The following is a 16,370-nucleotide window of genomic DNA, read 5'->3' as shown; positions in this document are numbered from 1 at the left end:
TCCATAATCACGAGAGGGCTCCACATTGCCCGTTCAACCCAAGCCACCTTCCACAAAGCCTTACTGACAAGCAAGGCACAGGAAAGCTGCTTCATGGGTTCATTTTCAATAGATTGAATTAATGGAATTGAGTTTAAAAAAAAATCAAATCAAAAAAAAAAAAAATCTATCTAACTGGTCCAGAAAGCTGCTACCAGGTACCAGGGAACTGCAGCCCTCAAATGTCTACAATGGCTTTCTGTGAGTCAAAGATTAGAATTTCAAATCTTACTGTCGGTTCACCAAGCTCTGAATGATCTCGGAGCTAAATATATTCAAGACAGTTTAGTTCCCTATGAGACTTCAAGACCCCACAGGCTTATTAAATGTTTCCAGACCCAGAACGAAATAAAGGGAAGCAGCTGATATCTGCTCAAACTGTCGTTACTATTGAAGAGTGCTCGCAGCTGCTTCTCATGAATCACTTTTTATATGTATCCTGCTTTCATGTGAGGATCTTTTCTTGATTCCCATTCATTTTCATCATTTATTCTTCATCATTATTTATTTGCCTCTGTAAAGCACCACTGATTTTCCTTTTGTATGTCCTGTGTCCAAGGCATAACCAAAATCTCATTGGAGAAGCTGATGAGAGCTTCACAACCATCGACTTTTGACACGCAAAGAGCAAGCAAGAAGCCGGAACAATGTTTGTCCTATATTGATGTGCAGGGAAAGTAGGGCGTCTCCACATGAGTACAGTAACAACATTGTGCTCCATTGTATGGTGATGATGGTCGTGGTCACAAATGCCAGCAGCAAACTGCACAACGCTGGACTCCAGGTAGTGTAAATGATCTCTGAAAATAGTTGTCGACCACAAAAAAAAAAAAGTATTTATATTAATATTTTTTACCACGGTTTTGGCATCGTACTCCCACCCCATTACTCAAAGCAGTCAAAATCCAAATATTCTGAAAATTCAGGACATGCACATAACAGAGTATTTTCTAAATTCTGAAAATGCACACGATACTCATGATTCCACAACCACATTTTCAAATTGAAGAAGATTCTTGACATTTCTTGACTTATTCAAACCATTCCAACATCGTGGGAACTACTTATCACACACACACACACACACACACACACACATCCACCCCTCACATTCCCACAAATTCACCGTGGAATTCTCAAATAAAGAAATATTTTACACAGTTACCTCTTTTCACATATGCTGACCGGTTCAAACCATTCTAACTTCATCTCATATTTTCCATTTCAACAGTTCATTGAATCCCATAGCATTTATCAACCCCAATTCATACCCAAATTGTATTCTCTAGTTAGCAGATGCACAACACTCATCAAACGACTCTGCAAACTCTGTTAATTCTGAAGGGCAGGACCAGACCATAGTGACAGTGCATTAGAAACAATTAAGTTAGGCTTGTGATGAAATTCATGTCATTTCAAACTTTGCAGACAACATGAACATTAACCCTTCTGTGATGTTGATTTCTCAGCAACAGCAATAATGCTCCCGGGTCAGTTTGACACAGATATATTTCATGATCCAAAAGGGTCATAAACTGAAAAATAGCAATATGTACTTTTTACAACTCAATTATCCATCACTCTCCATTGTGAGACAAATAAAGGGTTTCCTGTGTTATCTTAATACATCCCTTTTCTGATCTACTCATCCTCACAAGGGGCACGGGCCGTGCCGGAGACAAACAACCATCCGTGCTCACACTCACACCGAGGGACGATTTAGACTACTGTATTCCATGAACCTGCCATGCTTGTTTTGGGAATGTGGGAAGTAACCGGAGTACCTGGAGAAAACCCAGGCAGGCACGGGGAGAACATGCAAACTCCACACAGGAAGGCCGGAGCCGGAATCGAACCCTGCACCTCTGCACTGTGAGGGCAACATACTAACCAGTTGACCACCGGGCTGCCCACAACTCCAATTATTAACAGAAAAAAGAAAATTAACATTTAGTACAATTTAGGACATTACTTCTCATTGTCAATGTTAACAACCATTTAATATTCAAAAACATGAAATGGTGCATTATGGTCTCCCTATGATTCTGTGTTTTCCCATCCACATTCCCAAATCGTCCTTAAACGTTTGCGTCATTGAAGACGGAAAAATTGTTCATAGATACGAATGTGAGTGTGGAAATTTGTCTTTGTCTATATGTTCCCTGCCATAGATTGTTTGTTTACCCAATACCCCTCAAGTACACCCCACCTCTCACCCAAAGTCGGCTGGGGTAGACTCCAGCTCAATTTTGAGAGGACGGTAAATCTATCTTACGATGTAGCAATGTGTCATGTCTTCAGTGTTGTCCCATGAACACATGTAATAGAACATTTACAAGATTTTTTTTTCATGTCAACTCATAATGGTCCAATTTGAATTGAGAGGGTGAAACATTGTGAAATGAATGACTCTCTGACATTCATCAATCCATTTTGAGTGTCCGACATTAACTGTGGCCCAATGGCCCACGCCATGATGTGACTATGTCAGGCCACTAAAGTCCACTGATGCAGGCCCGAATGTTTTTGAAATGTGGTAAGTAGCTGGAATACACTCAGAAAACACACACACACACACACATATTGGATTGCGCAGCAGTATGTCTGTCACAATGTAGCCAGGAGGAGAGAGTGAATGACGGGTAAATGGATCAAGTTGTGATAAGAGCTGCAACTTACCAGTTCTGAGATGAACTTGTCATCCTGGTTGCGTTGCCAGGCTGTCACAGCATGGATGACGGAGAGCGTGATGCCGCTAAGCACAGCGGCCCTCATTCTGACAGGCAGCAGTGTGTAGATGATGTAGATGAAGAAGACTGTCCACCAGACGCCCTCCGAGGCACTGCGGGGTTTCACCATCAGCAGCCCATACACCTGTACCACAATCAGGACCCCGATAACTAGGTAGCTCACAATCCACATGTAGTCCTGGTGGAAGCAGTTGCGGTTGCACACCACCATCACAGCCACGAAAAGTGCCATGGCGACGCAGAGGATGGAGACGTAGGCCACGTCTGGAGCACGCTGGATGCAGTGGAAGGTCAGCATGACCACACACACCACCACCAGGACCCCCATTAGCATGGTGAGAGAGCTCTGGTTGAGTCGGAAGAAGTAGCGCTGGTATAGACGCTCCAGTTTTGCCGATTGGAACTTCTTGGAGTGAAAAACCCACACTAGGCGCATCCAGCAGTCTGCGGCGGTCACAGCCTTGCAACGACCCTCGGCGGACTCGCTTAAGTCCTCCTCTTTCCTCCCATTCAGTTCGCCATCCTCAAAGCCCAAGTCTACGGACTTCAAACCCAGATCCACGCCTTCGACCATCCTTTTTCCATAGTGGTCCTCCTGCCATCCACAGTGTAGGTCCGGGTTTCCTCCACTCGTGCCCGCTCGATTATGATAATGGTGGGGGGCCACATTCTGGGGTTCCAGGTCCTCGGGATCCCTGAGGCAGCTCATGTAGCGAGAAGTGCACAGCGAGGACTTGTTGCTCTTCTTTTTCCCATTGCGCTCTCCCCACGCCGTCTTTCGCTCATCCACTCTGCCCACAAACAGGCCTCTGGCCCACGACATCCTGAAGACAGCGTGAGGGACAATCAAAACAAAGCTTCACAAAAAGTGTCCCGAATGAGCGTCCATTGCCTTGCTTATTTTCTCTGTAAATGGCTTTTGTTGTCATATCATGCATGTATATTGATTTCTATTTCAATCAATTCGTTGTACAGTGATTTCCCACAATTTGCAGGGGTTCACTGTGCAGCAGTACCGTGGAGTTGTTCATTTGGAGTTTTACCAAATTGAAGGAGAAAAATATGCATCAAAGTTCAAGGAACTTGAGAAAAATAAGCCGTCAGAGCTCCTCATTAGACGTCATTTCAGGCAGCATCAAAAGATGAACTCTACATGTTTTGTTTGCCTTTTTTTTTTTTAAATAAAAGGACCACCAGGGAATAACAACAAGAAGAACACCCACTGAAAGTTAGTATGATGTTAGCGTACTCTCATTCCAAGAAGATTCTGGCATTCTTTTCGTCCAGGGTGTTTGGTTTTCATATACTGTCTATAGTTGACTGAAGGGTGAGCATAAATCTTGCTTCTGTTAAGACATACGACTGGTTTGATATTGGAAGGTTGATGTGTCCTGCTTTTTGTTCCATTGCTATTAGCTTTGAAAGACTCAAACAGAATCTTGCGGGGGTTTTGTGTATGTTTGTGTGTGTGTGTGTGTGTGTGTGTGTGTGTGTGTGTGTGTGTGTGTGTGTGTGTGTGTGTGTGTGTGTGTGTGCGTGCGTGCGTGCGTGCGTGCGTGAAAAAGGACTTAATTCGGATCTTGTGTGATCAAAATGGTTGATTGGAATCTGTTTGTGATGTGACTATCCCAGGTCAGAAATCTGTCTTGGCCCCTCAAACACTCCCGAGCAGCATATGTCTGTCTGTCTGTATTTATCCAGTTATTTATTGAGATTTAAAAAAATGTTTCTTAAGCTCACAAGTAAGTCGCCATTCTGTTCCATAACAATTCCTGTTTTCATGTTTGCGCTGCTTCTGTGTCCCCTGTGTCTGTGAAAGCAGGGAAGGGCAAAGTGAGTCTTTCGGTTACTTGCGTATTAGGAGCATGTTCGGAAATCATCTCTGAGCATGTACTGGCTCACTGCAACCATTTGGAAAATTCCAGCATTACTCAAATTTGTCGTTCGGCCATTCAGAGTGCGCCAAAAATGGCACTAGGCACTCGGCGCTCCGCTTGGTACGCAATATACCAGTGCTGGATGCGTTTGGAAATTAATGAGAGAGGAATGCACTATACCTCCCGCACCATGTCCACTCTCAGAGTAGTGCAATGGATCGCTTTGTAATACAAAAACGTTCCACATTTTCTGCTGAAAACTCTTCCATTTTAAAAATGAGAGAATCTCTTGAGTAAGTGAAGTCATGAAGGAGAGAAAAAAAAATCTGGCACCGTGTCTGGTTCTGACGTATGATTACTGGTTGATTTCATTTTTCACTTGCTTGACCATTAGGGCCTTATTTGTTGTCTTATGCAAGTCTAACACAAAGCGCAGTCCAGGCTTTTCTTTCTTTCTTTCGGGCGTTTGCACCGTTGCGGGAGTGAACACAGCTGACTTGATTTGGATTCCTGCCAATCAAAGCTGATGCTCAAGTTCCCTTTAAATTCAGAGCGGGAATGCCAAGCATGGCACAGCATGGTCTGACAAATTCCCATACACGGTAAATTAGATTTGCCCTGGCAAGAAAATGAAGATGCGCCAGTTTTTACTGCGAGTACATGTACGCCCCTCTACAAAAATTTGCCTTTAATGTTTAAACAGTAGATTGTGACGTTCATGGACCCATATATTTGGTGTATTTTGACAAACAGGCTCCACTGTGTATGTCAACATGGTTTGGGTTGGAGGGGTCATATACCAAAAAAGTAATAAATAGCTGGAATTAGATGCTCCAGGCGCCAGTTTCCACTTACCTGGCTGGTCTGTTAGATTTAACACTTTGCTCTTTGGGCTAGTTCATGCCAGTGGATAGACTCAATCAGAGGTGTTTCTACGTCACACAAAGTGTTAATGTCTTGGCCCTGCACACCACCAGTTGCCTCTGTAGGTCTTCATGTCTCCTGGGAAAAGAAACACACACACACACACACACACGGGGGAACAATATCAGCTGCAGATCAAGATCAGGCCTCTACTGCGTTCAAACCATTATGATTCTCATCAGTTGGCTGGTCTGTGTCATCTACCGTAGCAATCTGCTGCTGTCATTGGTGTGCTCCATTTGACAACAAAGACCTCTGGAGTGGGCACCAATCAGAGATCAAGAGCTCTCCAGCCACATCCAATTGTCCATGCTCCCATTAGATCTTACGACTCACCAAAGCTAGCTTCAATGACACCGACCTCCAAACCTAAGAAGCAAATCTCTGTTCTGGGTGGAGGGCGACAACCCGTGTGGAACTTGGAAGACAAACAGCAGCACGATTGGCTCCAAAATGAGCAACAGTCCCCTCATATAGCTGCTGCGATATCGTGCAAACTCTCAGCTTCATATCTGTGAGTGCAAACCATGGGACCTCAAGCAGGCATTCTATTTCTATATACGGCGAAGTGGAACAGCCAGACCGATGGCGGCGGCGGCCAGTTATTACATAACAGGACGCTCGCTCGTTCAGTCGGCAACTCTCCGTGTTCACTCGCGTGCAGCAGGCAGCACGCCCGCCACTGCACGCCGCTGTGCAGTCCGCGTACACGCTGCCCTCGCTGACTCACGAGTGCTGGAGCCAAACATTCCGCGGGGCAACTTAATGCACGACCGGAGATGTGTGGCACAGCCCGGACGCGCGATGGATGTTTGGACTCTGAACGGACTGAGATGTCAAGTGTACAACGCGGCGGAACGGTGCACATTTAATCGGCACTTTTATCTGGCAGTGTCACTTTGAGCGCACGGTCCACACATACACATACTGTACCTCTTGCGAGGGTCGATCTCACAACACCCGCAGCGGAGGAGATCCCGGTCCACTCCGAGACTCCAGGATCCACGCAACCGCCGACGCTGGAGCCTGCTCCGGATGCAGATGCGGCTGTATGCGTCTCCGCGCTCCAACCTAAAGTCTGTCTGCTTCTACTCTCTCTCTCTCTCTCACTCTCTCACTCTCGCTCTCACTCTCTCTCTACCCCCCCCCCCCCTTCAGGCAGCCAATGGCACCATCTGTTGGTTATCTGCAGCACTAGACAGTGCTTGGCAGCGCGTCCCAATCGTCCAGTCACCTATTTTACATTAAAGAAAAAACTCTTACGGTACACCACCAAACAAAAACTACAGGAACATTTAATCTCAGTTTGTCACTATACATACTTGACGTAGATGGACGCACATGTTTTACGTATTTGTTGCAAATAAACGATCATGTTTGGACCACCCAATCGTCCATCAAGGGCAATTTGCGCATTTTTTCAAGTGACCTGGTCACACTCCTAGAAAAATGACATTTTATGAGAGAGACAAACCTGTGCTCCAGTTGACATTCTATGCTACTAGTACTACTAACAAAGTGCTAACTGTTAATTAATAGAATTTAATAATGACACTTGCTAGGAACAGGCTCGTTGTTCTCCGACTGTGCCCTCATTGTCCTACAATTGCACAAAAACAAATGTCAGGAGGCAGCAGAGTGAAAACTGGTGTGCTGTAGTTAATCTACCAGTGTGTTGGAATTTCTTCCTTGTGAGGACATAGAGCATGGACCTAATCTAATCTAATATTGAATTATTGCTCGAACGACTTTCCCGATGCTTACGACTTTCGTGTAGCAGTGCTCCAAGTACAGCACATACATTTACTAGTTGCATACCAAAGTGGTACTAGCAGTTGATTTTTTTAAACTAATAAGACAGTCATTCAACTGGCGTGTCCTAGTGGTTCTGTGCAAGGGTTGAAATGCCTTACGAGTGAGATCAAAGCATGGACTAGTTACAGGGGTGCCCATTACGTCGATCCTGATCTACCGGTAGATCTAAGACAGGTCCCAAGTAGATCCGAAGAGTGTCGAGGAGAAAAAAACAAACAAACAACCATTTGTGTGTCTTTGTACATGTTAGTAATATACTGTATATTTTTTTGTGTTAATGTACGCTGCACCATAATCATCCTATCAGTCTCATTTTCACAAAAAAAAAAATTTAAAAAATAAAATAAAGCAGGTAAATCTTGAATTTATGGTGGCGCGTGACTACGTCACCGGACGTTGTCAGCACTCAGCAGTCTGCAATTGCAGCTTGTGATCAGAGCTGTAGCGCTCTATCTTTTATCATTCAGTTTGCTTCGTGTACAATTCACCGAGGGCACGGCCAAAGAATGGGAATCTAGGAGGGCCCAGGGAAGCACTTTAAAACGGTACGTGTGAGCTACGATCGTTAACAGGCTGCAAAAGTGCATCGCATGCCTCAGTTTCAGGCTGTTTCTCATCATGGCGTGCGCGTGTGTGCGTGCGTGTGTGTGTGTGCGTGTGTGTGTGTGTGTGTGTGTGTGTGTGTGTGCGCGCGCGCGTGCCCAGTAAGGGTAGATCCCGGGAGGTTAGTTGATCGAAAAGTAGATCTTTGGTCCAAAAAGTTTGGGCACCCCTGGACTAGTATATGGAATTTAAACTGAATATTAAGGACATGGAAAAATGCTCAAAGCCACTCAAGGGAGAACTGAACACTTTTCTTGTGAAACGTCGCCAAGGCAGAGAACTGGTATTGACATCTATCTATCTATCTATCTATCTATCCATCATGTTTTCGCATCATATTATTTCATGTTAAGATTACCTAGATTATATTCCGTTGTTCAATAATTGTTCAGACATGTTTTTATGTTGATAGCTTCTGATTGGCTGTTGAAGTAAAGGAAAGCAGGAAGTGATTTATTTGCGGAGAAGTGTGTTTTTTCGATCGACTGCGAGGGCAGACGTCCTTTGAATACATCTGCGTTCACACGGAACATATCTCCCCTTTTGCCGTTTCTGAAAGCAGAGCCATCCATTCATAAACACCCGAACCCCTCATCTTACATATCGATCTATCACTGAGAGCCCTGATTTGAAAAAGTTTGCCTCACCCTTTGCTCTTGTTTTTCTATTACTTTCCCAGCAAGTGGTGCCATTGGTTTCAAACTTCGGACCAACTTCGTTTAATTTACGTAATGTTAATGCTGTACTAGAAATGACGACAACCGTACTTTTTTTTGGGGGGGGGGCATTGACTTTTAGTGTATAGTGCAGGTTCATTAGCCGTTTTAAAGTGAGAACTACTTCTTGGGTACCGATTAGTGATTAATGTTAAGAGCCCAGTTTGATACACACTTCTGAAATAAAAAATGTGCCCAAATTGCCTTTGATAATGTTATTATTGATAATTTATTTTAGTCATCTAAAAGGCACCAATCATGCTAATCATTTAACAATGATAAATGTCAATATGGGAGACTTCATTTTTAAAATAAATTCTGCAAGTGTTTACACTCTCAGTGATAATTTCAACAAAATTATTGAGAATGTACAGTATAATGTCCTACCATTGTGAGATATTTTAAAAACAGATCCACTCGTGTGGTCCTTGGCAGCTAACAAGTGCTTGCAAGCGCCACGTTAATAACACCTGGTAGTGCTCAACTTTATCACAAACCACAGCCTGAAAATAGTATATTGTAGTTCTTCTGTAATATTCAACATTTTACCTTTGTCAGAGGTCAAATCCTATCGCCATTCCAATTATGAATGCCCTGCCAAATATCCCTTCTGAAAATATGCTTGCCAAGTGACCTGAAGACACTAAATTGTTCATAGGTGTAAATGTGGGTGTGAATGTTTGTATGTCTGTGTGTGATTGGCTGGTGACCAGTCCAGGGTGTACCCCCCCCCCCCCCCACCCCCATGCCCTTGTTCAAAGCCAGTTGTGATTGGCTCCCATTCACCTCCTATTAAAAAAAAAAACTGAGGTATAAGCAAATAAATATTTTGAGTTTCTGTCACCCTCGCTCTCACAATGAATTAAAAACTAAAACCCCCAAAAAAGACTTATCTTACAATGGGCTCAGTGTTCTTCTGCTAAAGTGGTTTCCTTCTGTTCCCGGATTTCGCTATTATTCACATTTCTCTTTAAAATAAAGAAAATATCTCATAGCTGTAGTGAAGATTCATTTGAAATAACATGAAATACGTTTTCAAAAGCCTTACTAGTTGTTCTTACACTGCAGTGAGTTAATTCAATTTCATCTTTCGGGGACAATTAACATCAGAGGTTATCTGAGGGCACTTGCCATATTGAGCAGATCTCCAAGTTCCTCACACATCAATGTCAACTGAACCCCAACAATATCAACTGAACCCAGTACTAAGGCCTTGAGAGGAAAAACTGCCCCAAAGAGCTCAGACGCAATGTGGGGCAGTTGTCTGCCTTCATCAATTGCATTGTCAAAATATTCATCTGTTCATTTGTTTATAGATGAGTTTTCTATTATTTGATGTATTGCTGTACCTCTTGAAGTTAGGCAGTGATTCTTTTGCAGACCACTTGAGGGGGCTCAGCTACCACTAGTGGTACCCAGGACTATCTTTGAGTATGACCAACATACACTTTATGGTAGTTGTAAACCTGCTACAGTACTTTATCCCAAACGAAGCAACAACACATCCAGAGAATACAACAATAGTCACAGCTATATTTTACCTTCTCTCTAGTCTATGGGAAGAAAGACCATTCCTGGAGGTTAGTTGAGGGCCATCGTTCTCTCAGATACAGTATGTAGAGCATTTTGGGAAAGTGGAATAATGGAGGCAAATAGTAAATCGTTTTTATGAACCCCTGGCCTTTACAGCTATCAATATTCTTTCTGCTTGTTAGAATGGAATATTTTGTCAGCCTGGGTGGAAACCCCTCAAAAAAAAAATCATCTTAGCCAGAGGGTATGAATTGCGTTATATGTCCGCCTGATAGTGCAGAGGTCATGGGTTTGTATCCGGCTCCGGCCTTCCTGTGTGGAGTTTGCATGTTCTCCCCGTGCCGGCGTGGGTTTTCTCCGGGGACTCCGGTTTCTGCCCACATTCCAAAAATATGCATGGCAGGTTAATAGAACATTCTAAATTGTCCCTAGGTGTGAGTGTGGATGGTTGTTTGTCAATGTGTGCCCTGCGATTGGCTGGCAACCAGTCCAGGGTGTCCCCGGCCTAATGCCCGATGACACCTGGGATAGGCTCCAGCACGCCCCCCGACACTTGTGAAGATAAGCGGATCAGAAAATGGATGGCTGTGTGTGTGTGTGTGTGTGTGTGTGTGTGTGTGTGTGTGTGTGTGTGTGTGTGTGTGTGTGTGTGTGTGTGTGTGTGAGAGTTCCTGTCGGCTGTCTTCAGGTGTGTGAGAGGACTCCACCAGCCAGGTGTTTTTCTTTCTCCCCTCAAACATTCAAACCACAGGCCCATCTCTACGCCACCCTGCCGGAGCCTCAAAATAGCTGCCGCGCATCCATAATGCACCAGCAGCAGGACTCTGGCCTCAGAGGCTTTAAGTGGGCCAGACAGACTGACATGTGCAGTCCATGCTTGGATGCAGTTCCCCAAACGGAAGCCATTTTCTGTTTAACTTTCAAACCTCCATTCATTCATGTTTTATTCACATTTATAGCTCATGTGGAATTAGAATGGATGCCTTGCTCCTTCTTTCATCCTTGCTACCCCCACCGCCCCACCTACTTCCACACTGTTTCTTGCAACCAGTCCTATGCATTATAAATCTTTGCTGATAAGTTCCACAGCTGGCGCAGTCATCTTTTTTTATTTGTATGCACTTATTGATTCATGTCGCAAAGATACTTCTAATGTATTTTACTTCATATGAGCTGTGTAATACGACAGCACTTAAGGTGAGCATGGGTGGGGCTGTTTTTAGTACAGAAATTCATGACATTCAAGGACTATGCAGGGTGGAGGGTGTGGGGGCATGTATGTAAGAGACATTTATGGACAGATTATTTGTTTTGTATGTGCTCTACTGATTGGTCCAACACGTTTTAAAGGGTTAAAATGATATTCCATGCAACGACTTGTAAACACATTGAGTGATGTCGCTACCGATCCTTGGTGCTGCATAATGGTTTACACGTCCCTCGTCCAATGAAGCCTCAACAGTGACAACAAAATCAGTCAATCAAGTCAGAGTCAAACAGCAGGAGGACGGGATTGAGGACTTGCATCACATCACATATCACTCAGGGCTCGGGTATGTCAGTCTGTGAAGGTCACATGACCAAACTAAGAAAACAGCTGGCCCATGATTGGCCAATGCCTGAGCCCTGACCAACTATGATTTCATTTTTAGTTGACAGCAGAGTGCAAAATGGCCACCATGAAATGGACAAAAGAAAACCCGGGTGGATTTGGCTGCTTAATTCCTATTGCACAAATGCCATATTAATCAGAGTACCGTGTTTGGACTAGTGGAGTTGCATACAACATTTTATTGCAAAGATTTTTTTTTACTTGACTTCCCCTTTACTCAACTGAACTCAACTGTATATATAGAGCACTTTCAAACAACCACCGCTGTATACAAAGTGCTGTGCATGGAGCAAAAATCATTTATACCACAACAAACAATAAAACAATAAATGAATAACAAAGACAGCAGAAAGCACAAAAACAGTGAAACTAAAATCAAGTCTCATGCTGAGTGAAAAGCCAAAGAATAAAAATTCGTATTTTTAGCTTGAAAACACAAATCTCTTTGCTTTCTCCATTGTTATTTTTCCCGTGGTCAAAACGCAGTGGCGGACCCTCAGGGCCAGCAAGGCCTTCTCTGCTGGCCTAAACATTCATACAATAACATACATTTAATTCATGTTATTTTATTTTCATAAATATGTAAACAAAATTATTCTCTGTATTCTTTACGTCACATTATTTCCACTTAGTCGAGTGGCTTTCAATGTTATTTGTAAATAACATTGAAAGCCACTCGATAAATAACTCATTTATTATGGTAGAGATTTTAACCAATCATATTTCAGCTAGCTTGTGTTGCCAGGTAAATTAAACTTGCTCGGGCCTTCAGATTAAACAGAGCAGGCCCCTGTGCGCTGTAAGTGAACGGGCACAGTCACGTTGCAATAGCCAATCAGATCACGAGTCTGCGCACCGGGGCCAGCTAGAATGCCTTACGTCGAGACTGGACGTGCGCGTTCGGTGATTGGATTAGCGCCTGCAAGAGGGAACTATCACTGCATTTTAACCCAAAATGGCCAAAGAAGAAGATGTTGATCTGGTTGCAGAATTACTTTCCACACAATTCTCAAGACGGACCTTCCACGAAAAGCTGGATATTGTGCGAAGAGGTCACCTAATTGCTGCGCTAGCTAGCCTGTCCCAGCAAGGAAAAGGGTTTGTCCGTCAATTTCAGACGAGCAATTATGAACGGTACCCGTGGCTCACAGCCTCTGAGAAACGCTGCAAATTGTACTGCTGGGAATGCCGATTGCTTGCAACGGACCGATTTGGTGTTTGGAGCCACACTGGATTTACCCATTTAATTTGTTTTACCAAGGCAGCAAGGAAACATCAGAGCACGGCTGGGCACTTACAAGCTACGGTGCGTTTAAAAACGTTTGGGGACACTCGCGTAGATGTGCCGCTCAGTGAACAGGCACTACATTGGTGAGTAAATGAATTTTATTTTACATTTCTTCTTGTCATTTTATTTCGTTATATTAAATTAATGGTAACGAAATAAAATGACAAAGATACAAAAATGTATCAAATAAATCTGCTCACCTGTAATTTATAATGGCGCATTGTAGTCGTGCACGAAAGTTCGTTCAATCTCAGCTGCTCAACATTTTCAGTTATTTTCTGTTGTATCGCCGATTTTCAAAATGGAAATGATCTGTTTACTTTATTTTCAAAGAATAGTTTGTTTTGTTATTGTTTGGTTGGTGTCTTATATGAAACTGCGACATTGCGCAATTTATTGGACTGACTTGTTTGAGATCACACAGCGTAATTTGGGTGGCATTTTATTTAGTATTTTTAAATCATCTTTTTATTTTTGACAATATCTATTGTCAGAGATTCTCTCGGACAAAGTTAAAGAAATGACTCGGCACACAGGAAAATTGTCTTCAATATCGGCGGAAGCGGATCTCTGAGAGCGAACGACGGTTAGTTGCTCCGCGATCACACTCGCCTCCCTCTCCGCCGGTTCGAACTTTTATTGCAAAATACAAGAAAGACACTGCCCCCGAGATTTGCGCCCCGCGCCCCCCGGTAATGATCTGATTTACCCGAATACACAAGTCACAGACTTTGCTGATGACTAATGTCCACCTGGGCGCGACAGCTGTTCCCAAACTGTCTTTTGGTATTCAACGACTCTTTGTTCCCAATTTGTTTATTCCCACTCTGTGATTGAATTTAGCCTTCGCCCCCCTTGCTTTAACGTGATTACTCAGGAAAGGCCCTCCGCCTAAACGGCCGACACCTCTGCGCTGAGTATGTCTAGACATGCCCAAATTAACCGAAACTTTAAACATGATACAATTTTGTTCGTAGATTTCTCTATCATCTATAAATTTAGTTTCCTGCTCTTAATTGTGAATGCATACTTGATGGTTTTAAATGCTCCTGAAATTAAGTGCTGCTTGACGAGCCTATACTGTATTGTGTTAATGTATGTGACGTCACTGAAGGCCTAAGGTTGAAATGCACGGCCCGCCACTGTCAAAACGCAACATGGCCCAAATGTGACATCACTCTCCCAGATGCGAATACAAATTGTAAAGTCACAGAATGCTTCGATTCAAGACACGTTGGGTTCTGCAATGCACATTTTTGCCATGTGTATTTGTCTAAAAATTGTGTTCATTTCTCATTATTTATTTTGTTCCAAGTACATGCGTGGGGTAAACCCGTGAGTAAAATATAAGTGACACCTATTCAAATGTTGTCAAATGTCATCACCAATTGATAAGGAATGGTTTGCGAGATCGTTGTCAAAATTGTGTTGAATAGTAACGAATTGTGACTTTGCAAAGTAAATAGATTACTAAACTGAGAAAAGTAACGCGATTATTCGATGATAGGGTAAAGTAACGCGTGGCTGGCATCGCTGCATGCTTGTATTGAAAATAAAATAATACGTAAATAAAAAACGGCAGTACCTACAGAAATATTCTTAGTACTGTCGTATATTACTGCATGACAGCAGGAAGCTGATGCTTGCTCTCTAACTGTGTTGCTTTTGTTCGGGAGGAGAGATGCTGGGAAGGACGATATGCAGACGCGATAGAGGCTTGCTGACGTAGCAGCAGTGGTGGGCGGGTGTGCTGTGCACAAAGTCCACGAGAGAGAACCTATGCACTCATGCAACGATGCACTTTAGTGTTGTCCGGGAGAGCGAGCGCACCATGACTGCCTAGCAGAGCGAGAGCAAGAGGAGCGACGGAGATGCTTTCCCACCTCCTACGGAGTAAGTACAGTACTCTGCTTTGGCCCGTATGTGTCTTTGCTGCATTGCCACTCGAGGATCAGGAAGAACAGCGCATGGATGACATGTGAAGAACATTTCTGCTCCTCTGACATGGACAGAAACTTTGAGAGGTTGACTGAGCGGTGACCCAAACGCGTTTTACGCGCGTTCACCAGCAAAAGGTATTGAGTGGCGTCGTGTTAGGATCTTTGATTGTGCGGGTGGGCGTACTTGCTTGAGGGAGGAGTGCATCTGGGACCGCGAGGCTTCCTGTGCCGGGTCAATTAAATAGTGCATGAGACGGAGCACTAAAAGCCTTGCCCGTGAGGCGCAAAGTGCTTTCTTTGCGTGTGCGCACGCATCAGTGCGTGATGCCTTGATTAAAGTTGATGAACCAGCAATGTTGAGACGGTCAACCATTCCAGTTTCCGTCTAAAAAGACTGCACATCCTTATTTTCTTATTACTTACCCAAAGAAAAGGTCCCTCTGTTGGGTAAAGTGTCGGCTTGTATGCAACATGGGTGGTACCTTTTTTTTCTTGGAGACGGCGACAATCATTTCGGTGCAAATGTTCCAAACAGTACTTGTGATGTTTTCATCCTAAACGCTACGTTGTGCGCTTATGTAGGGCGATTAGTGAAGGATGCTGTAGTGGGCAAAATTATTTGCAGCTCCGTGTGGATTAGTGAGTTAGAGCCAGCGGTCCTGCGCAGCAGTTTGAGGAAGTCAGGGTGAGGCTTCCCTCAAGTGAGTAGTGTATCCGGGAAGGCTTTTTTTAATGTCCTGTCCTGTTGCTCGGTGATGGTGTTTGATGGATCTCGAAGCCTTTTTATGTCTGAGCTGTTTTGCTCTGCAACAGGGGGATGTACTCACTTTGTGCTTAATGATTAATAAATGATAACAGCAACATACATAAGAGGTGGACTCTTATTTATTCGTTTTTTCATAATATCTCTTGAATGTGAGCACACCCGTCATATGTTGTCTATATTTTATTATAGTGTCATTGGACAATACTGAAAAAAAATTACATTTTTGCGACAACGTAGTCAGTGTATAGCTCGTATAGCAGTGCCCCCTCAAAATAATGAAACAAAAAGCCATTAATGTCTAACTCTAAACTACTGTACTGGCAACAAAGGTGTGCTCAGCCAAAGAGTGAAAAAGTCCGATTTGTGCTCAGAATTGCAGTTTGTGTGGCCGCCATTATCTCCAGCCTTGCCTTAACACTCTTGCTCTCCTCCATGAACGAGTGGATGTTAGTGACCCTGTGCTCCACAACTTTCCACTTGAGGCTATGCCACAGCTGCTCAACAGGG

The 16,370-nt window shown here is 43.6% G+C and overlaps 1 protein-coding gene across 2 annotated transcripts in view; it reads right to left on the bottom strand.

Annotated features, from left to right (window-relative positions):
* Positions 1-6,681, bottom strand: part of LOC147210887 (adenylate cyclase type 6-like) — a 45,030-nt gene extending 38,349 nt beyond the window's left edge. For both annotated transcript variants that reach the window (XR_015101615.1, XM_086117911.1), the window contains exons 1-3: positions 6,524-6,681; positions 5,522-5,668; positions 2,719-3,613 (exon numbers count right to left, since the gene is read on the bottom strand). Coding sequence is in view for 1 of the 2 variants with exons in the window: in XM_086117911.1 (XP_085974037.1) it covers positions 2,719-3,612 (894 nt within the window). In the remaining variant the exon portion in view is untranslated. The remainder of the gene's footprint in view (positions 1-2,718; positions 3,614-5,521; positions 5,669-6,523) is intronic.
* Positions 6,682-16,370: the final 9,689 nt, after the last annotated feature.

This window comes from Hippocampus guttulatus, chromosome 1 (genome assembly GCF_054856545.1).
Source record: "Hippocampus guttulatus isolate MCC_2025c chromosome 1, RoL_Hgut_1.0, whole genome shotgun sequence".
Lineage (NCBI taxonomy): Eukaryota > Metazoa > Chordata > Actinopteri > Syngnathiformes > Syngnathidae > Hippocampus > Hippocampus guttulatus.
Note: the sequence above shows the minus strand (reverse complement) of the source record. Positions and strands in the feature narration are given on the sequence as shown.